The sequence below is a fragment of the Pectinophora gossypiella genome, chromosome 24, assembly GCF_024362695.1.
Source record: "Pectinophora gossypiella chromosome 24, ilPecGoss1.1, whole genome shotgun sequence".
NCBI classification, from domain to species: domain Eukaryota; kingdom Metazoa; phylum Arthropoda; class Insecta; order Lepidoptera; family Gelechiidae; genus Pectinophora; species Pectinophora gossypiella.
The window spans coordinates 10,357,125-10,374,168 of record NC_065427.1 but is presented as its reverse complement, the minus strand read 5'-3'; the positions used below and the strand labels follow the sequence as shown (position 1 = coordinate 10,374,168).

The 17,044-nt window shown below is 37.8% G+C and overlaps 1 protein-coding gene across 4 annotated transcripts in view; it reads left to right on the top strand.

Annotated features, from left to right (window-relative positions):
* Positions 1–17,023, top strand: part of LOC126377714 (lysine-specific demethylase lid-like) — a 67,043-nt gene extending 50,020 nt beyond the window's left edge. For all 4 annotated transcript variants that reach the window (XM_050025489.1, XM_050025488.1, XM_050025487.1 and 1 more), the window contains one exon: positions 451–17,023. In XM_050025489.1, coding sequence (XP_049881446.1) covers positions 451–605 — 155 coding nt within the window. In that variant the 3' untranslated portion in view covers positions 606–17,023. The remainder of the gene's footprint in view (positions 1–450) is intronic.
* Positions 17,024–17,044: the final 21 nt, after the last annotated feature.

Here is a 17,044-nt window from a genome sequence, read left to right as displayed (position 1 = left end):
CACACACACACCCACACAGACATCCACCCACACACACACACCCACACAGACATCCACCCACACACACACACACCCACACACACACACCCACACAGACATCCACCCACATACACACACCCACACACCATTCGCACATCACTCACTATCCCCTATCCCCCCCCCCACACACACACACACGCATGAGCACACTACCCATAAATTTAAATATTTTGTATATAAACTCATTTTATTTTGATAACTTAATATTTTCGTCAGTTTGGCGCGCGTTTTAGCAACAACTTTTTAACAATAGAATCGTCGAAGGCTTTTTATCTCACTCTAGCAAAGACTGTTCTGAGTGACGGACAAGGATAGAAGAATAGGAATATGCGTCCTGGTCAGATGTACTTCAACCCTAATAGTTACTTCATGATATTATCGTCATAACCTTTATGTTTTTTCCCCAAACAGGCAAGGAAGTAGACTGGGTGCAGTGCGACGGTGGCTGCGACCAGTGGTTCCACATGCACTGCGTGGGCCTCGCCCGCGGGTCCCTCGGCGAGGACGACGACTACGTGTGCGGCGCGTGCGCAGACAAGCGCGCACAAGCGCGGACCGATAAGTAAAACGCCTGTATGACGTGTAGATAACGTAATGTAACGTGTGAGAGGAGGTGTAGTGTAAATTTTGTTTGTATTGGAAAGCCTGGCCGGGTATATAAAGACAGTTCGAGTAAATTAATGGTTTGGTACACTCGGCGGGCTTAGCACCGTAAGCGCGCGACTCATTCTCGCCCCGACATACGTCACCCGTCACTCTCTCACAGTACTGCACAGAAAGAGACAGATGATCTCTGTCGCGGCGAGAAAGAGTCTCGTGCTTACGGTGCTAAGCCCGCTGATGACGAAAAAGGGGGGATGAAAAGGACACATGGAAGCTAACTTTTATATGCGAAAATGACAAATTGCTTCGATCTGGCCTTTTTAATTTTGATTTGATTTTGGGCTAACATGCGCGTGTTAAAATTTTGTCACAGTCATCTTATCGATTCTGACGATATAATCATGTCGTTTTGTCGATTGGTGATAATATGTGAACCCAAATAAGTCGTGTCGTTCTGTTAAAATAGGAACAAAAGCTTAATTTAACGCTCTTTAAGGTGTAGCATTCACCATTCTTGTCTATCAAAGGTCAATTCTTTCACTTCCTTATAAGACACGACGTTCACATTATCTTTAATCTGGCACGCATGTTAGGGAAAGAAAAAAAAACCTTATCGATTTCGACAAAATGTATTGAATCGATCGATAATTTTACCACGTCGCGCATGTTAGCCCAACTGGTTTGTCTATTATAACCATGGAAACCATCTGGAGATTTTAATAGGACGAAATTGAAAAGCGAAAGTTTTTATATATTTGGTCCGGTTTTAACTATGTTAAATTTACCCGGATTTGACTTGTTGATGCGTGGAATAAAATAAAAGGGTTTTTGCGAGCAAGAGAGGGCATTCATTTGTACAATTGAATATTTTTGTCACTTTTCATAAAGAATTGTGTCTTAAAAATGTCAAACGACGTCCGAGCGCGTATTTAAACGTTTTTAAAACTACTCTTGACACTTTTCTTTTACTCCAAGCATTAATTGTATTAGGCCTCTATCGTATTATTTAAGTTATATAAAAATATTTGAAATTAAATCTAATTTTATAAATGCGACTTTGATTCTGACTAACAGTTTTGAAAATGTATTATTTTATACTAAAATTAAACCTAAATGCAAAATTTGACAAGATGATATGTTGTATTAAGTTCACGTAGAGGCTAATAAATAAAATAGGAGTTTCTAAAATGGATTTTGAATGCGATAGTGATTTTATATGTTATCTTGACGTGGCTTGAAATTAACTTGTGATATAGTAATCTTACAAACGCACGTACAGTCATAAGCAATATCATGTACCCACTTTAGAACCCTGTCGCACTATCATGTTTGACATTTAATTAGACTTACGGATTAATTTGTCAAAAAAGTTAATGTGACATGGTTTCACAGTGTATACATATTAGTACTCGTGCACTGTTTTGCCTTCAAAAAGAAATGTGGGACTTTCCAGGCTATGTTCCTCAAACACAATATAGATGGCGCTGTATGATACATACATACATACATAAACTCACACCTATTTCCCACCGGGGTAAGCAGAGACTATAGAATTCCATTTGCTTCGATCCTGACACACTTCTCTTGCTTCCTCCACATTCATCAATCGCTTCATACACGCACGCCGGTTCAGAGTAGATCGTATTGAACCTTTTCTAAGGACATCTCCAATTTGATAAGGTGCAAAAATCCAATCAGTTTCTTGCAAAGTAATAAATTAACTGGTTGCACTTATGACCTCCTGCGGACTTAGCACCGTAAGCGCGCGACTCTTTCTCGCCTCGACATACGTCACCCGTCACTCTCTCACAGTACTGCACAGAAAGAGACAGATGATCTCTGTCGCGGCGAGAAAGAGTCGCGTGCTTACGGTGTTAACCCGCTGGTTACATGTCTTTTCTGTAAACGACTAACATTACCTACAAAAGCATAAATTTTATAATTATGACAACTAATGGTTCATAATTTCACCACTGTTTATAAATAATTCGATGGGCTCAGTTATACACTTTTGCTCTTTGATTGTACATATTTTTCTTCGTGTAACTTTCTATTACAACAGACATATGCATCTTTCATCTTCGTTTTTGGGTATAAATGATGACCCTTTTTACCCACCCAAGCACAGTTACATCCTCCACGCATTATTATTCTGATCCAAATATCAAGCAACAATTATTTTTATATATGCTTCTGCCACGTACGTAAACAGCCTATATACGTCCCACTGCTGGGCACAGGCCTCCCCTCAATCAACCGGAGGGGGTATGGAGCATACTTCACCACGCTGCTCCACTGCGGGTTGGTGAAGTTGTTTTTACGGCTAATAGCCGGGACCAACAGCTTAACGTGCCCTCCGAAGCACGGAACCATCTTACTTTTTCAGACAATCAGGTGATTCAAGCCTGAAAAGTCCATACCAAACGAAGGACAGTCTCACAAAGTGATTTCGACCATGTCCCCGTCGGGAATCGAACCCGGACCTCCGGATCGTGAGCCTGACGCTCTAACCACTAGACCACGGAGGCTGTTGCTTCTGCCATTACATTGTTTTAAGGAATAATTACCCGAGTAATGAGAAAATAGGTAATTATCACTTTAAAGCTGTACAACGCCATCTATATTGTTTTTGGTGAACTTAGATTGGAAAGTCTCTCATTAAAGAGGCACAGAAATGTCAAGGTAAATAGAATCATTAAAAACACCCACTGTATATTGATACGAAGTTATGATCGGAAATAAACATGGAAGCGTTCTGGTGGCTCAAAAATGACGCAACGAAAATCTAACCGCGGGGGGGCGGGGACTCAAAATCATACTGTCAGTATACACACACACACACATAAACTCACGCCCGTTATCCCTAATGGGGTGGGCAGAGCCACAAGTAATCAAAGACAACTTGCAGCCACTGTTGATACGATGTCGTAAGCTGGATATGATGAACCTTATGGTGATAAGGGATCAGCCTATCGCCCTGTTACTGTCAGTATAATAAGCATTAATATGCCACTATAATTATATGCCAGGGTTGATGGGGTTAGTAATCCACCTCACAACCCACACGATAGAAGTAGATATGCCACTATGGGTTGTATTGCTGTGGTGCAAAAGTATAAATCGGCGTGCGCCTTTTGTCACTTTTTGATCAACTTATTTACGAAACGGCGTAAGTGGCTAAGCACAGACAAATAGCATTAACGTGGTTTTTGAACATTAGGCCGGGTTTCCGACTGACGCGGAGATGGGCGGATTTGACCAATCACAGCGTTCGAGAGAGCGAAAAACGAAGACGCTCTGTCCCTCTCTCCCTCACGGTGATTGGTCCATTCCTGCACATCTCCGCTCCTCTTCGCACAGCTCCGCTTCAATGGAAACGCAGCCTTATTTTGCTACTGTGAGTGTGTTTTGTTTTGTGTGAGTTTCGCCCTCAATGACCAACTGCACGAGTATGGCGAGACTGCTACCATGTTTGTTACCGTTCAAAGATATAAACGACTTTTTACAGGAGTGACGTAGCTAATAAATAGCTTTTTTAACCGATTCGGAACAAATAAGTATATGAAGGAATAGACAATATTAAAATTGGACACAAGTACCGAGATCCAGGGGTAGAATTTTGAAGTATTTTGATTGGTAGAAAAGATAATTTTGATATCATATTTCGACCAATAGCGTGCCTCCAAATTTGCTTAGTCGGTAGTAATTGGTTGAAGCACAATATCAATAGACAAAGATTCTATACGAAGTCTGATCTCCAAACAATGAAACGCGTAAGCGACGAGATAGAACCTTCTCGCTTTCACAGCTGTGTGGTTCTCAAATAGGATTTTGTCAAAAGTAAATTGGGATGTATTCAGGAAGTCACAGAGTTCTAAGTCCAATACGGACGTAAATTATAGAAACATTGGAACGCAACTCAGGTCACTGTTCGTGTAACTGAACGCTTTCGAACTTAATTTGACTATTAATAAAGATTAAAGTCAAAGGCACCTTGTCCCATTGCCAATAAGAGCACGAATAATATACAACTGCAAATTATTCGCCCACTGTTCATTTAAAGAGATAACATAGCACATAACATAAAATACAAGACTGTGCTCTATGGGAATGATAATAAAGTTCACCACGAAGTGAAATGCTTGTGGTAACAGCTGAACTATTCTACCAGTGGTGGTAGGTCCCGCGAAGGGCCGGCTGGTTTATTATCACCCTCAAACGTGAAACGATCGCCTCTCAATAGTCTACTCGATAACCTAGTCAAATGAGAAACGTCAAACGAAAGTTTTCTTGAGAGTTTGTATGGAATTACTGTCCTGTGACGTGGTCAATAAAAGCGGTCAAACGTCGTACTCATTGTAACTTAATTCGTAAATAAAATTCGGAAGTCGAAACTAAAATGAAATTGGTTTTTGATCGTCTTAGACTGGCGTCTATTTCTAGATTAGCATTTTATAATTCATCTTTGACACAGTCAAATACAGGGTATTTGACCTGGGACGGTTCCAAGGGTTAAAAAGGCCACATCTAAGCAATTCATCTAAACAGCAACATTGCTATTTGACATTTGTTTGCATTGCGCACTTTTAAATGTCGAATTCCCATATTGGTTTTTTTAAGATGAATTGCTTCGATGTGGCCTTTTTAAACATTGAAACCGACCCGGGAATAGGGTATTTGACTGTGTCAAAGATAAATAATAACATGCTAATCTAGAAATCTCTAGGCCTCAGTCAGGGCGGGGTCAGAATGGTTGCTCAAGGGTTAATGGACGGGTGCCAAACCGATGGAAATCCTGAGTCGTGTCACAGTATACCACTTTTAAATTGTAATAGGGTAGTTTTCAACTAGTCAAATCAGTTACTTTTTACTAAACTTCAAAATACGAACTTACTATGGAATTTGTACGAAAAAGCACACTGTGACGTCATAGAAAAACGTGACAAAATGTCCCACTTAATATACAAAAAATCATAAATAAGTTAAATAGAAAAAAGAAAACGTTTTTGTCGGTTTTAGATTTATTTGGTAATCGGAATTTCATAATTTATCTTTGACATAGGAAACTACCCTATTGTGGAAATAAATGTTCCTTTGGTCGCGATACATAATTATATTTTATGGTTCTAAATGTCAGTTCAATGTCTATCGATGTGTAGATTCAATATCAAATATCTATATATATATTTTATTGGAAAGGAGATGGACTCTGGTTGCGGAACTTGAAACTGTAGGAAGGTTTCCAAAGTTGTGTGGGCATTCTAGGACTGGTTGATAAAGGCACAAAAAGAATAATTTATATTCGGTGTTTCTATCTTGCAAGCTTTTACCATAGGATAAAGAATAATACATACTACAGACGTCTGTGTTTACCCAAGACCTAGAAGGACTTACATTGATCAAATTGGAGATGTCCTTAGAAAAGATTTAGTACGATCTACTCCAGCGTTGGTTTTCAGTCATTTCCTGTTCCCTTAGTAAACTTGGGACCTTTCAAACTGCGTGTAAATTATTCTTATTGATTGTGGTTTATCTGTCAGTGCCAGCTTCCGTATAAAGATGCCCATGCTTCTTATTCAGTTTTATTCCCCTCGTTTTTGATAGGGGAATTTTAGTAATCTATATTAGTTGTTAACCTATTCCCATTTAAAGTCCTGACGGACAAAACGATTCTCTTTTTTCATGAAGAGAGACGGAACTACCGTCTAATTTTATTTTAAGTTATAACTGTCATTTTCTTATCCGCTCAAAAAGAAAGGGACGGGTAATAGACAGGCGTAAAATGTATGGAACACATCGGATAATTACCCGACAGAATTAAGTTGACAGCACATGTTAAACGGGTTGCATACCAGCGAGATACCTATTTGATTCGCTCGGTTTATTCATTCATTAATCTTCCGTTTTAAAATTAACAGTTGTCAATCCTCCGTCCCTTTCCTTTTCGGCGGATAAGAAAATGACAGGTATAATTTAAAGTGAAATTACGTGTCTGTAGGAATCAGGGCCAAATGTGTCATTTTATTGTCTATTTTATAAGTTTTTTTTAAGACTTGGATAAGTCAGAGAAGGTTACTTATGTAGCTCGGTCCTCTTGTTTAGAGGGGATATGTCCCTCCGCAGAGGGATGTAACGACGATTAAGGGTATAGCTATTATGCTATGAAGTCTGGTTTTTTATTTAAGCGTTCATAGCGGAATTCGAAAGAGACGTAAGCGCCAATGAAAAATCATCCCGATAAGATTTTCTCCGACAAAACCTCGATTGTTTTCAATTAATTTCAATTCGGATAAAAGTAAAGACCAAATTTTTACCTGGATTAAAACTAGCCTGTCTATTGCGAAGTTTTGTCAACAAAAATCACACCCGAATGTGATTTTTCAAAATGGCGCCTACATGGTGTTCATTATAAGGAGAAGGTATAATTCTAGGGGTCTAAAAAGTTCGTAATGTTGCATTAATTCATCTAAGAAAGCTATATTGCTATTCGGCATTTGTTGAAATTACAGTGGTCTTTTTAGATGAATTGTGTCGACGTGACGCTTTTAAAGAACTCGACATTATATTATATGCCTTGTTTATCGTCGCTTAAATAGAAATCCAGACAAATACTTCTCAAGTAAACTATTTAACAAGGATTGGTTGACAATGAACCGGACGGGATATTTCGAACGAATAAATCAAGGGGTTTTTCGAACGCTAGAATAAGGTGGCTTGTTGAAAGTTATTTAGGAATAAAGAAAGGTCTTCGGAGGCGCAAAGAAGAGATAAAAAAGAAATTTTTGTAAATATTTTTTTAAAGGAAAATTTTGAGGCGACGAAGAGGTGTTAGACGAAATTTTTTAACGTATATTTGAAATTTTTGCAAATACTGATAGGGCTTTAAGGTGTAGTTATTGGGGTGTGCTTGAGTGTGGGATGTGCTTGAAACCTAAGTTTATTATTGATACTAAGCGTTGTTTTTGACTTAGCCTGTACACGTTAAAATCGCGCGATTTTTGTACACGCTTCCATACTAACCGAAGTGTTTGATTAAACCGCGCGTTTTTGGTGAAAGGGCTTTAATTCCAACATACTTATTTTACTTAGTATTTTAAGTCGGAATGTATCTTATCTATGTCCCAATTACGGTAGTCAGAGGAACATCCATCGTAAAATGAACTAAGTACCCATACCTCACCGAGCTTTCTATTAGTCCAACGTGATAGGTGGTGAGCCGTATCGACACTTCGTTTTTGCAACGATGTTTCTTACGTTATACATACATATATAAACTCACGCCCGTAATCCCTAATGGGGTGGGCAGAGCCACAAGTAATCAAAGACAACTTGCAGCCACTTTTGATACCAAGTCCCAAGATGGATATGATGAGGGATGGGTGTCCTTGAGGGGTGTCCTTGGCCATAAGATTCTTAAATTATACTGTCAGTAAAAAAAGTATGTTGGATAAATATGACATAAGCTCACAACTATATTCCTGTGTGGGGTATTCAGAGGTTAGAGGATCACTTTTTTTATAAAACGTGCACGGAAAATACAGGCTTGTGATTGGTCGATCTACCGACCAATCAGATTCGTGTATTAATTATTCAAACCGTTTATAAAAAGAATCTTCTAAACTGTTCCAAATAAGTCATTTTAATAACTTTTTTACTATTTTACCTTTTTTATTTATGTATAAATAAATAAGCCCAATTCTACATTTATTGTAATTAATTGTTTTTGGAAGGAGTAATTTTTTTCAAAGGACGCGTATCATGGAAATTGTGATTGTTGATAAAAGAAATTGTTATTGATTGATTGCGGGAGATGTCGCCAGTGGCTGAGTTTCAACGTTTTGATGTTTCAAGTCGGTGAACTGAAATAAACATGGAAGCAGTTTTATGGCTCAAAAATGACGCAACGAAAATCGTACCGCGGGGGCGGGGCTCAAAATCATACCGTCAGTGTAATAAGTATTAATATGCCACTATGGCCTTTATTGCTGTGGTGTATAGGCGCGCGCCTTTTGTTACTTATTGCGGGCTTAGCACCGTAAGCACGCGACTCTTTCTCGCCGCGACAGAGATCGTCTGTCTCTTTCTGTGCAGTACTGTGAGAGAGTGACGGGTGACGTATGTCGAGGCGAGAAAGAGTCGCGCGCTTACGGTGCTAAGCCCGCTTGTCAACTTATTTACGAAACGGCGAAAGTCGCTAAGCACAGACATTTGTCTGTGAGAGACATAAAATCAATATCATTAACGTGTGTTTTGAATATTATTTTGCTACTGTGAGTGTTTTGTGTGAGTTTTGGCGTCAATGACCAACTGAAGCGAGTGTGGAGTGACTGCTGCCATGTTTGTTACTGTTCACCGTCTCAAGTGTATTGCTGGGCTGTGTTGGGCGGTATTTACTGGTGTTTCATCGGGGTAAAAATTCAATTCAAATTCAAAAGGTAACATAGTTACAATTTGGATCGTCATTTTTTACATAACGAACATCTCCGCCGAAAACGATTGCAGCTTCTTACAACCTGTATACCTGCCAGGGAAAAGAAGCTGCAAGGAAAACCTCCGCAAAGGGCGTAGACGTTCCTTAAAAAGATACAAAATATTGTTATACAATTTAGTAATTTGGGTGCCTAATATCAGCTTCCAGACACTAAATCCCATGCATTCATATGTTCTGTTTAATTACAGTCTTAAAACTGTTCCAAGGTAAATTCTGAATGTCAATGGGAATCATATTGTAACGCTTTTGTCAAAGTATTTCGTTTTCGAAGGAAAACTTACAAGGAGAAAAGAGTCTGACTCTGTTTTGCAACTCGAACAGACCATGTTTGCTAGCACTAGCCTTTGGTGAGAGCCCTCAGCGCTCCCTATTTGTCCGGCCAAGTAGTTGATGCATTCTGATGCAAGTCGTGACAAGTTAAAACATCGCCTTGCAACTTGAAGGGAACCAGCCAACCAGACCTATTACAGGTTAGTGGTCTTCCAGATCAAAAAAGACATTCTCGTTAGTGAAAAAATATAATTTGTTTCCGAACATTTTACCGCACAGTCACAGTTGCTTCCATAAGAAACTGGACTTGTCAAATCTTCAGGTTAGGTAAGCGGACGGGAGATAATGATGAAGGTCGTTGACTGATTAACTCATCACAAAATCTCAGAAATTACAAATGCTAGGCGTCTCGAACTTTGCATTGGAGCTCCTCTTAGGACGTAGATGCTCATTACGACGGGATTTTTGGAAATCCAACCCCAAAGGGAGTAAAAAGAGGTGGCAAAGTTGTTAACAATGAAATTTTTACCCCACAAGCACCAGAAAATTACCAAACAGAACTCAGTAGTTACGCAATGAAAGCCGTATTCTGTCGAGCTTATATTCGTATCTGGAATGTAAATATTAGTAGTACATATATGTTGTTCAGGCGTGGCCGCTACGTCGGTGGGGCTGAGTGGAGCGGGGGTTAGTGGAGCGATTGGTGGGGCAAAGATTTTACAATACATTAATTACACTAAATAGTGCCCAGTGTTTTGTCACAATCATACTTTAGAAATTTGTCGTTACATGAACCATGTCAGACTCTAGGGTTGATGAGGTTGGTCATTGAACTCTCAACCCTTGAGGGAAGAACCTATACAGGAGCCCACATTGATTTACCACTACCGTAGATTGAACATCAGCGCTCAAAAAGTGGGACGCAAAGTTACTGTTAATATAGCTACGTTGACAGTACTTTACCTCAGTGCGCGATTAGGCGCCGAACTGGAAACACGGGGAAGTGCGTGTTAAAAACTTGCAAAAATAGAAGCTCGAAGCGAAAAAAGTAGGATGGAACATTATATTTCTAATGAGTAATGACATTATGCACGTTATCATAGTATAAATTTTAAACCAAAATTATTATTTTAGTTTAAAATACACTAAAACAAGTACTCCCGGTCAATCCGAGTTACAGTATAACCCGACCGTGTTACGAAGCACCACGCGCTAATATACGTAATAAGACGATGCTTACTTTTTTAATTTGATACGATTTGATTTGATAATTTGAATTTATAGCTAAACAAGCGCTCAGTTTTCGCCGCATTTTCGTATCAAGCGCTGTATCTACGGTAGTGGTAAATTAATACAAGCCCATAACAGCATCCCGTCTGCATCCCTGAAGGTTTAGGCAGATGTGTATAGTATATACGGTCACGAGCATTAATATGTATACACTTTGATACCATGTCACGTTAACTTTTTTGACAAATTGAACTGTATGTCTCACTAAATGTCAAATATGTTAGTGCGACAGAGTCCTAAAGTGGGTACATTTGCTCATGACTGTACGCTCACTCCTCGCCAGCTATGTTACAAGTCCCATGTAATTCGGGGCGAGCCTATACCCCACAGCATCCAAAAAGTAAGTCCTACTCGTTCCACTTACCACGTCCAACAAGCCTAACCTGGATAATAAAGAAGTTTATACGTGTGCGGTGCTCTGAATCAGATATCTTCCAAATTCCCCAAGACTCTGCTCAGCGCCTTAGAATTAAAGCGCGATGGCAGACGTAGTACTGTAGCGATAAAAGCTATCTTCATTGAATGCTAACGATCATCGCGGTTACAAGCTAAATTGTATTTTATTGCCGTGTAAAAAAAGTAGCTATTTCTTTGAATGAATCTTCTGTGCATTTTTTTTCCCGTGATTCCCTATTTTCGCAGTTGTGAGCTAAATTCCACTTAATTGCTACGTCGGAAGAGTAGCTTTTCTTTTGATTTACTTTTCTATACGTTTTACCCAGCCCAATGTGTGTATTATTTTGGACATCTTGGCGTATCATATTTGATTTTTTAAGGTTAATAGTGAAAAAGCATTACATCGGCAAGCATTTCACTCCTTAGACGGTATCATTGACCAACAACTCCTGCGGCACAGCACCCGCACCGCGCGCGGCGCGATTTAGAAGGTTTCGACCAATAGCCGTACGGCATTTATCTGCGTAGGTAGAATTTGCTGCGTTTATTGGTCGAAACCCTTGATATATTTCGCGCCGCGGGCGACTTGGTCGCGGTGCCGCTGGCAGGTGTTACTATAATTATAAATGTATATTTTACGATACCGTTCCCTGAAGATAGTTCACTATGCTAATAGTACTATGTTAAATGATTTATGACATTATATATTGGTCTATAACTCGATGTTGTTCTCATAGCGTATTTTACAAATTTTAAATGTTTTACGAAGGCATAATGAAGTATTTATGAATGAATTTGTAAATTTTCAGTCAAAGCCAATTCTTGGACATATCTGTGAATATCAGTCTTGGTATAATAAAGCCTAATTGTAACTGCTTTTGACATTTGTGTGGAAATACGTGGATGTTAGTTTTATTGGTGACAATACATAAATACAAAGCCTATAAGTCCCACTGATGGGCACAGGCCTCCTCTCAATCAACCGGAGGGGGTATGGAGCATAATCAACCCCACCACGCTGCTCCACTGCGGGTTGATGGAGGCGTTTTTTTACGTCTAATAGCCGGGCCCTTACACTGCCTATTACACAGACACATTTTTTTCACTCACGCAATTTTGTAAAACAAAACACCTTGAGGTGTGGGTACTTAGTTCATATTGCGTTGGATGTACCTCTGAATACCCCTTTTTAAATGGCCACTTGACAGTTTTCGGATAAGTATTTAAAAAAATAAATAAAGACTCTTATTTTATACGTCTTAAAATATTTTATTTTTTCGTTAACGATTTATATAATAGAAAAAAAAAACATATTTTTCCTAATTAATTTCAAATTTCGCGCGAAAACAGTTGGTCACGTGACATTTCGTCCAGTGACGTCACATTTCAATAAACAAAGAAACTGTCAAACCTGTAACCTGTCAAATTTGAAACCTGTCAGATAGTTTTTGTTTATTTTGTGAAATGTGACGTCACACGAAGCTCAGTAATGGCCGCCCGTGTTTCGGGTCTTGTAATACACAGATAAAAAAATGTCATTCTTATTTTGTGAACATAAAATATTTAAAAATTATCTTAATTTAAAAACTACTGGATAATTATCGTTAAATGATAAACTACCATATCCGACATAATTCATATTATATTGTTACAACTGTCAAGTAGGCAATTAAGATATAGTCGTACTACTGTTTATGTTTGTGCAATTCCGTGAAAAATGAAACGCAAAATGCCATCGTAAGACCAAAATTATACGATGTTATTATATACAGTTTTGAGCAGAGATAATTAAACGCATGATTATATTCTATTAGTTGATAGTAGCATTTCTTCACCACCATCCTTAGCACTGTCTTCAATAAAACTAACCCACTATGTTTCCTAAATGGTGTTGATTCCAATACACACTATCTCATTTTATTTTAAGTTATACCTGTCTTCTTGTCCGACGAAAAGGAAAAGGACGGGTAATCGATAGGCATGAAATTTATGGAACACACGTCAATTGTATACAGATATTTAAAACCCTTCTAAAATCCTACCCGACAGAATTAAGTTGACAGCACACGTCAAGCGGGTTGCATATCAGCGAGATGCCTATTTCATTCGCCCGGATTTTATAATCTGTTGTCAATCATCCGTCCCTTTCCTATTCTGCTGATAAGAAAATGGCGGGACTAAATTAAATTAAAATTAGGAGGTGTCTGCAGGAATCGGGGCCAATGGTGCTAATTCCTGTAAATACCATCTAATTTTATCTTAAGTTATATCTGTCATTTTCTTATCCGCCGAAAAGGAAAGGGACGGGTAATCGACAAGCATAAAATTTATGGAACACACGTCAATTTTAAGCACAAATCTAAACCAACCGTCAAAAAAATTTACATCCGTCAATAACCCGACACAGTTAAGTAGACAGCACGTCAAACGGATTGCATACCAGCGACGTACCTTTTGATTCGCCCGGGTTATTCATTCATTTACTCATTCTTCCTAAAATTAAAGAGCTGTGAATCATCCGTCCCTTTCCTTTTCGACGGATATGAAAATGACGGATATAACTTAAAATAAAATTAGGCGGTGTCTGCAGGAATCGGGGCCAATATTTCCCTATATTTAAATAATATTATTTTATTCCGTTTTTCATGACAAGCCGATATGAATTTTAACATTTATTTTTTAATATACAAAATTAAATTTAAAAGACGGTTTTAGCCGCGAGCCATAACTTGATTTAGTCCAGTTGATTGTTTGGATTGTTGATAGTTTTAGGTTTAACAGGATGCGGTTGGTATTCCGAGTAGACTTAAAATTTGTTTTATTTTACTCATGGTATAAGAAGACCAGGGGCCTGTTTAATAAAACTTACAATTGTAAATTACAATGACAATTTGATGTACATTGCGGAGTATGTGATCATGAATATTTTGAAGTTTGATATTAGCTACGTAATGAACATCAAATTGTCGTCGTAATTTACAATTGTAAGTTTTATTAAACAGGCCTCTGGTATACTCAAAACTGACAGCTAACATTTCAAGGTTAGCCCAGCTGACGTCATCCTGCCCTGTATTGCCATTTCGTAATAAACAAATTAACCACGGCCAATGTTTTCATATTTAGTTTGCAAGGAAATTTAATTTAGTAATTAAATACATTAGTCAGTAATTCACTTAATATTGGCTTAATATACATTCATTACAGGCTGATCACCTGATTGTCCGAAAGTAAGACGATCCGTGCTTCGGAAGGCACGTTAAACCGTTGTTCCCGGTTACTACTTACTGATGTAAGTACGTAGTCGTTATATGAGTCATGTCAGGGAGGGGCCTTTGGCGGCTCAATAGTAACCCGACAACAGGGTTGATGAGGTTGGTAATTCACTTCACAACCCACACGATAGAAGAAGAAGTCTTAATATTCAATAATAAAATTTACGTCCTTGGAATGTTGGATATACCGATTTAATAGTAACACTTACGTCATCAATGGGCTAGCAATGGCGGCTTGTCATAGGATTGAACATACCTGGTTTCCTTATACCATGATTTTACTTATGTAAATGTTTTTTTAGCCGTAGTGAATTTGACTGTTTCATACATCATAAAATCAGTTTTTTTCTCGTATTAACTCAAAGACCGAGCTTAATTTGTCGACCCCTTAAAAAAAAATGGAAAAATATTTTCTTCAGGCGATCAACGTTCGGAAGTCTGGCTACCATATCTTTAAAAAACACATTATACCGGGTTCTTCGAGAGACTCCGCCGTTCATAACGCAGTAAGCACCTGGTACTTTGTGTTTTAATTATGATAATAACCGCATAAACCTCAACCAATGTACCATATCTTTGTTTTTCGGAATTATTTGTGATTTATCATGTTTGGAATCTGTCAAATTAATTACGGCTAATTATTCGCTAAGGCCGATTTTATAAACTTCTATATTTAAATGTTATAATTTTTTAACAACGGCAACACTCATAAGGATAATAAAAAAGTCGGCCTTTTTTGTACAAAATATAATTTGGATATAGTGTTTGTGAGTTCGTTAAAAGTTTTTGTGATCGCTCAAGTGATTGTGTCAAATGTAACCTTGTATTTGCTATCGACGCCATCTTGAATTAGCTGAGCTGTAGCCGCCATTTTGTCCAGTGCTCTGCCATGAGGCCTGGATGTGGGAGAACCATGCGCATTGGAGAAACACAATCCGTGTTTGACATGCCAAGGATAAGGCATGGACGCACGCATTTGTTTAAATTCAAGGCCAGAAAAGTTTGAAGAAGGAATATTGTCTCTTTGATGCGAACAGCAAAAGAGCTGTCTGCTGTTCTCTGTTTTTCCATGTGAATGGGCATTTGTTAGGTAAGCGTGATCCACGCTAGACCACATTGACACTTACCATCAGGTGAGATTGTGGTCAATCGCGAGCCTATATTATTCAAAAAAGAAATGTGAGTAGATTAAGTCAGAGATTTAGTTCAGCTCAGTTTTATCAAGAAGTCATTATGTCTTGGTGTCAATAGCAAATATTAGGCAGACCTTTACTAATAGACGTTAATTTATTTGAGACAACTTTGTAGTTGTATAAGTATTCAATTTTGCATATTTTGATTACCATGTTAAATTGATTTGTTTGTGAAAATTCTTTTAAGTGTTTTTTACGGAAAAGGTTTGTAATGATTTGGTGATTTTTATTTTTAAATTAATATGTTAAATGCGGACAATAACTAAAAAAAGGAATCGTCGAAATTAGTTTGATTTTACACTTTAATGGCAAGTGTCTAACAAGACAAAATTGTAATGATTAGCTAGTATTAAAAATAACCAATATTTTTATTAGTTACTTTAGAAGTAGCTGCTACTGTCGGTGTATTGATTTTGTTATTTATTTTAAAACATGGCTGTTGAGTATAGATAAGTTCCCAGCACATGTGCGAAATGGTCAGCTGATGACGTAAAAAAGAAAAAATAATATATATACAGACAAATTAATCGGCGGAATTATCCGAATTCCACTTGCTTTAAGCATCTTATATGCTAGTTTATAAACTGGCCTTTCTTTATTTTTGTTTACTTTTTTAGTATAGACATACGTGAAATCTTACTATCTAAGCCTTTTCGGGTTGGCAGTATTTTTTTTAAAATAGAAAAGGGACGTATTGAATCATTATAGTGAAAGATATACCTTTCGCACGTACAGATAATCTGTCATTTTCAACAGGTCATTTCCATCCACGCAAACTATTTATTTTTTTTATTAACCATAACATAATTGTAATGTTACATTAAATAATTCATAATACAAAATCGGCATGTCATATGTTACGACCATTTCGCCAACGCATCCCGCACACTTGATCTCTCGCTTCATATCCGCGGTTACTCCACGCCCTGATCTGATTTAAATGTTAAACAATTGTATAATATATTCATGCTCACTACGCCAAATGTTACGTGCACTTCGCGTGTTATTTCAAATGTTACGGCGAATTCGCACGAAACCGACGGACATGTCTTCGTGTTACTTACGAGCTTAGAGCTTGCTTTTTTATGAATAACAAAACTTCACAAAATTAAATTTAAACTTTTTGTTATTCACAAAAAAAAAAGACTAAATATTACGTTTGTTAACATAGTGAGTTACCTTTACTGTAACACTGAATATAACACGCGGTAAATAACATAACATTTCGCGAAGTGGACATAACATGATGTGTGTATGAGAAGTGTTGTACAGAATCTAGTTAAGAATTATTGTGAGTCGACTGTGCAACTATACAGGCGATATAAGGCGACCAATGATGAAAAAAAAACCTTTTTAAATGAATAGTTTAGTGAAAATTGAGCAAGATGCCAACTGCTAACTCACCAGGTATGGTTGGACAGGATGACGAAGTATCGTGTACCAAATAATATAGAAAATTATAGAAAATATTCCAAGTGTTTTATTCTGTG